This window comes from Cottoperca gobio, chromosome 4, assembly GCF_900634415.1.
Source record: "Cottoperca gobio chromosome 4, fCotGob3.1, whole genome shotgun sequence".
Classification (NCBI taxonomy): domain Eukaryota; kingdom Metazoa; phylum Chordata; class Actinopteri; order Perciformes; family Bovichtidae; genus Cottoperca; species Cottoperca gobio.
The window spans coordinates 11,941,504-11,947,503 of NC_041358.1; the positions used below are offsets into that span (position 1 = coordinate 11,941,504).

At 39.8% G+C, this 6,000-nt stretch overlaps 1 protein-coding gene across 3 annotated transcripts in view; it reads left to right on the forward strand.

The window, feature by feature from the left end:
* Nucleotides 1-5,647, forward strand: part of LOC115006595 (glypican-5-like) — a 46,685-nt gene extending 41,038 nt beyond the window's left edge. For all 3 annotated transcript variants that reach the window (XM_029428884.1, XM_029428883.1, XM_029428885.1), the window contains 2 exons: nt 4,117-4,223; nt 4,328-5,647. In XM_029428884.1, coding sequence (XP_029284744.1) covers nt 4,117-4,223; nt 4,328-4,423 — 203 coding nt within the window. In that variant the 3' untranslated portion in view covers nt 4,424-5,647. The remainder of the gene's footprint in view (nt 1-4,116; nt 4,224-4,327) is intronic.
* The last annotated feature ends 353 nt before the right edge of the window (nt 5,648-6,000 follow it).

Consider the following 6,000-nt stretch of genomic DNA (forward strand, 5'->3'; position numbering starts at 1 on the left):
AACATTTATTCAGTGGTAACCTTATGCGCCAGATGGTTAGTTAAACAGAACCATCTGAGAAGCCGTCATTGGAAATTGTTTGGACGAGGCCAGGCACTTTCAATAAATACTTGGCAATTGGTTGGATGAACCATCTGTCGGTCACCGTCAGTCTGGGGAAGAGCGAAAACAAAGTATTCAAATTGTCCGTAAAAGACAGTCCAGCTTTCAAAATATATTTCAAAGTAAAATATCAAAAGCAACATGGGTTGCAGAAAAGGGGTTTATTATTGAATATATTATTATTAAATTAATATTACTCATGCTTTAATGTGTAGCATTTTAGTGTGGTCGGTTGAGCTCATTTAAATTGCATACTTTTTATACTGATAGTGACATCTATTTAAACCATAACTAGTAAGTATAGCTGTCAGAGAAATGTAGTAGAGTAAAAAGTACAATATTTCCCTTTGAAGTATAGTGGTGTAAAGTAGCAGAGTGCGTACATCCCAGCTCTGTATTTACTGTTTTCTGCTGTCGTGCATATGGCGCAGACCTGGAACGCCATTCTTCAACAGCAGTTGGTTTATATCCTAAAAGATAATGTGTTTTAATCTCTTGTTACACGTTTCAAAATGTGTGTATAGAGCTGCACGAATGAGTCTTAAAACCTGGAAATGAGTTTGTCACGTGTGCAACAAGGGAAGGACCCAAACGCAGGACACAAACTTGGAGCAATAGGTGGGAGGTTTATTGAAGGGGGTTTTCAGGGAAAGGGGACAGAGGACGGAGAACATCCGGCTCGTGGAGGCAGAGGGTGAAGTGGGTAGCAGGTAGCAGGCAGGCGGGTGGACAGGAAGCCAGGGATCCTGTTGCACAAAAACCAGTAAGAGTTAACACGAAAAAACACACAAGAAAATGTACTTGAATCCACAATTCAAGCAGCCAGAGACGCAAACTACCACTGTAGCTGAGTAGACGATCTAGCGACGAGTGGCTGAAGACTGGAGTTGATATACTGCTGGGTTGATGAGTTAATGGATGGCAGGAGTGAGGCTTGGAGCAGGTGAGTTGACTGAACTGCAATCAAGGGAGAGTGAGGGGGGCGACATACCCACAACACAAACACATACACAGAGAGAGAAACAAGCAGGCGACACAGGGAAAACACAAGGAATGACAGGAGGCGTGGCCGTGACAGAGTTTGCATTTTTGCACTTCCAGTTAGTTACCTCATCTTGAAGCCAAAGGATTTTCTGAATGGGTTTTTCGGTAAGCTGCGTGAAATAGAGATTTTCACGTTTTGTTCTAATGACATCAGTAAATACCACTTTCATGAATTTTGAAGCTTTTACGTGTCTTAAAGAAGGCGATTGCTAACGAGTGGCCGACCATGGACATTATCGGGGAAATTAAACGTCATCACACCAAACACGGGGAAACTCATGTACTCAGTTGTGGTGACGCGACTTCTGACAAGAATCAGTTGTGAAGATTATCTTGCTGAACCAAACGTGTGTCATTAACGCTTGTTTTCCTCAGATCTTATTTTCTGCAATGATCCAATGTAAAAAGCCCTTTGTCTTTTGTACCAGGGCGATGCTAACTTGCGGGTTGTGGCTACAAAAATACGTCATGTAATGTAATGTCATCCCTGCAGCACCTTTACACATCAAGCAGCTATTTGTACCACAAGCGCTGCCTAATTTCTCTCACCTTGCTCATGCTTTTCAGTGTAAACTATTCATGAAAACGTTAGGCTTGCCTGATGTTCCTAATTAAAGGGTAAAAACAAATCAACTTGCCATTTTTTCTATCCATCCCAGCTCCCTGAATCCTCCCTTTGGCATGATTCCAATAGTTTAAGAGCTATGATGACAAAAGCAACAGATATTAGGCTAAAATTGAAACCTGAATTTATCACACTACACTTGTTATGGTGGAAAGCAATACAATGTGACAAATGTGACGCAGTTCTGTTCCATAAACAGGTTCAAACCAGATGTGACACAAGGTTTTCAGTTCAGTTTGGGAACAGATGGACACAAAACAGACCACACACACACATTTGCACAGCCATGAGCCCAGGGTCCCATATTGTTCCGTGCAGCTATTTATCACGACAGCATACAATAAAGGACGGATTCCTAATTGGTAAACATTCTGCTGTGATTAAATCATCCGAATCATCAACACACAGTCAAAAACAAAAACACATCATGCGTCTCTGAAACAGATCTTTATTTGCAGAAGAGTTTCTATGTCTGTGTTTGGATTTTCTATTGGTTTTGTGTGTGTGCGGATGTTTGTGTGTGTACTTATATGGGTGTCTTCCTGCTTCCTTCATGTCTGTTATTATGAGATATAATATTTGTGTGAGTGTGTGAACATTAACTACTCACCTCATTCCTCAGCGACTGAAAGAAGGTCTTTGTCTATTGTACTGCAGGACAATGTGTATTGTAAGAGACAGAATCAGATTTCTGCCCAAGCAGGTGTGTGTGTGTGTGTGTGTGTGTGTGTGTGTGTGTGTGTGTGTGTTTTGTGTGCAGTGAGATGTCAGATGAGCACAAATATCTCATATTCTGTGTGTATTACAAGGTGCGTGTTGGTACGTGTGTTAGTCGGTACGTGTGTGTGTGTGTGTGTGTGTGTGTGTGTGTGTGTGTGTGTGTGAGAGAGGGTGTGTGTGTGTGTGCCAGGATAGGGCATGTTGTGACTGAGTGTTTTTTGTGACAGCGCAGGTGAGTATGAGAATGTCTTTGGCCATGAATGTATGTGTGTGTGTGTGTGTGTGTGTGTGTGTGTGTGTGTGTGTGTGTGTGTGTACATTTAGCTGGCGGCACAGTCTGTCTCCATCCTGTCCTAATCCACTCATTTATCTGAGCTCCTCCCAAGAGGTGCTGAAGTCCTGCCAACACACACACACTCACACACACACACACACACACACAAACTACACAAATATGAAAGCGTTAAAGCAGCTGGTGAAGTCAAGCCGTATGCCCATTAAATGAAGCAAGATTTTGCACATCTGTGTGTGTGTGTGTGTGTGTGTGTGTGTGTGTGTGTGTGTGTGTGTGTGTGTGTGTGTGTGTGTGTGTGTGTGTGAGTAAGTGTAAGGTAACAGCATTCACTTTAGTGCGAAGCTGTGGATGGGTGGGTTGAAATCCATAAATCTTTCTTGTCTAAACAACAACAAAAACAGCCATAAATAATACAAGATTTTGTGCAACCATGAGACTAAAAACAGAACCAGAAATGACTTCCACAAATCAGACCGTTAATTTATGGACTTATTTATCTATGGAGAATTATTTTTAAACTAGATCTTTTTTAAATCATTGCAAAGGCCTGAACTTTTTTGGGTTCATTTAAATGATCTTTTCAGACACTTACAGTCGTTCAACTGTCATCATTATAATGTAATATTTTACATACTTTACTTTGGATAATAGATATTTATTTGTAGAGCAATCAGAAACCAGGCTTTACAGTGCTTCACAGGGGGAACAATGACAAATCAACAATAATAAAAGCAAATGGGGAAAAGTTGATAAATTACACTGGACCACCTTAAAATACATTTAAAAAAAGCAAGTAAAACAGAAACATTTGTTAAAAGAGATCAAGAGACATCAAACAACATTACATTAAAAGTAGAGAATATAAGAATATGAACTATATGATCCTATACTTTACATCTTTAGAATAACCACTAAACTACCAGCTAGGTGAGCGAACTGCATAGGACCTGCTGTGATTGAGAGTGTGTGAAAACTAATTAGCAAGTGAGAAGAAAAGTCAAAACATCGATAGCGAAAAATAATGAATAAATGGCCGAAGAGTCCAGCTGTGGTAGCAGTATGAATGCAGACTTGATCAAACCTTCAGTACCAGGAAAAAAGAAAAAAAGTAAACAAAAGTCTAAAGAACATCAAAGCCTAAGATGGATCACTATGTCTTGTATGAAAACACTTTTTAAAATGATTAATAATGTTAAATAACATCCAGTTTGTAGTCTGTTCAAATGAACATAGGATGGGCGGTGCTGACGCAGGGCTTGTTGGGTACAAACACCTGCTGTACTTTATGTACTTATACCGTAATGAACTGTCTTTTTCTGCATCTGTTCAGGTGACGAGACAGGTGATGCATCCAGCGGCCATAGTCCAGCGACAAAGGACGTGGCTCCTCCTCCACCTCGTCGCCTCGTCCCTCCTGAACACCTCCCACCTCCACAGGTTAATCATGGCTGCTCCTCCTTTCACATGCATTCTCTTCTTTCCCTTGTTCTTCTGTTCGTCTGCTCATATCATTTTGAATCTTATCGTATATTCTCTGTCAGGTGGCTGTTCAAGGCTCAGCCCACACGTTGTCTGTTGAACCTTTGACCCTGTGGACCCTGCTGCTCTTACTGCTGTCACCATGGGAACACCGCTGACCGTCTGACAGAGACAAAAAGACTGAGAGACAACCACACGTGTTTGGTGGTGAGGATGAATATTTGGAGTTTCTGTAAGCAGAAACCATTCTGGTTGTTTTTGTTTTGTGTGGGACAGGCTGTGGGTTCATCACAGTTGCAGGTGCACAGTATGCATTTTTATGTTACCTGTACTGACCTCTACATGTGTTTGTTTATGTGTATTTAACTCTGATAGGATAGATTGCACAGCACTACTGACTTTTTTTTTTGAAGAGAGATGTAAATACAAATATATATATATTATATATTTATATAAAGAATTTCTATAGATAACGACGGCTTGATGTGTAAATAGAGATTAATATAGAACAGAACAGACTTGGATGTAAAGGGATGTTCTGTTTAGTTTGATCTTTACATTTTGTATCTCACACGGTGACTAAGATCCATGACAGCTACAGTTCAAGCTGCAAGGTGCTTACAGTGAAGGCACACTAGTGAGGACGCATTAATGTTGAAGAGAACTCAGCACTCAATGGACAAAGAAAACAATTATGTGATACTTCAGACCATTGACAGATGGCCATGCAGCATAATGAAGAAGTTGACAGTTTGGCCTATAAGTCTGTGCAGACTGAAGCCCATCCGGCACTTTTTCCCCCCACAAACATGCTTTGTTGTTCATGCAAGCTGGGTGATTTCTTTCTTTTTTTGAATCAAGTATGTTGAAGATTTTAACACTTGCTCAACATTTGAATGCCTCAAAATGACTCTTTAATAGCAGAGCTCTCTCCCAGGAAACTGTGTCCTCTGGTAGTTTGTCATTTCTACGCATATAATACCTTTTATAGTTTTGGTAGTTGGCGAAAATTAAGTTAAAACTATTTTCTTCTCAAGATCTACAGTGTGCAGAATTGTAAAAGCACTACAGGGAGGGATGTGACAGCTTCAATTTCACTTTTAAGCTGCCATAGTCATCCTCAACTCAAAGCTCTGTTAAAAATAGAAGTTATCTACAATAAAATACAGCTAATATTATAAAATGCGAAATATGTCCCGCATGTATGATCGAGAAAACATAAATATCTGCCTGAACACTGAATCATTTGACATCTTGTTGTCATATACAAACACTGAACTGTCCCAGTGATTTAAAACGCTGGCTCGTTTCCAAATGCATTAATGAAAACTGCAATAATATGATAATATTCAACATATATATATATATATATATATATATATATATATATATATATATATATATATATAATACTCAAAATACTATATATTTAAGTCATTGTATGACTCTGGCACATGTGTTTTCAGCTTATCTCTGTATCCAGTGAACACAAGAGATGAATAATCAAGTGAGCGATCAGATACAGCTGAGCCCGGATCCAAGTGAATTAAATGTAATTCATGTTAATTAGGACCATCGAGTCCTTCCGGCTCTCCGTTGAGTCTCAAACCCCCCAAACTGCACTCAACACCAGGACAGACAACTGGAACACTAATTAATACATTCAAAACGGAGCAAATGAACCAGCTGAAGGACACTGTGTGACTGACTTTCTTCTCATTATGTTGTCCCATAT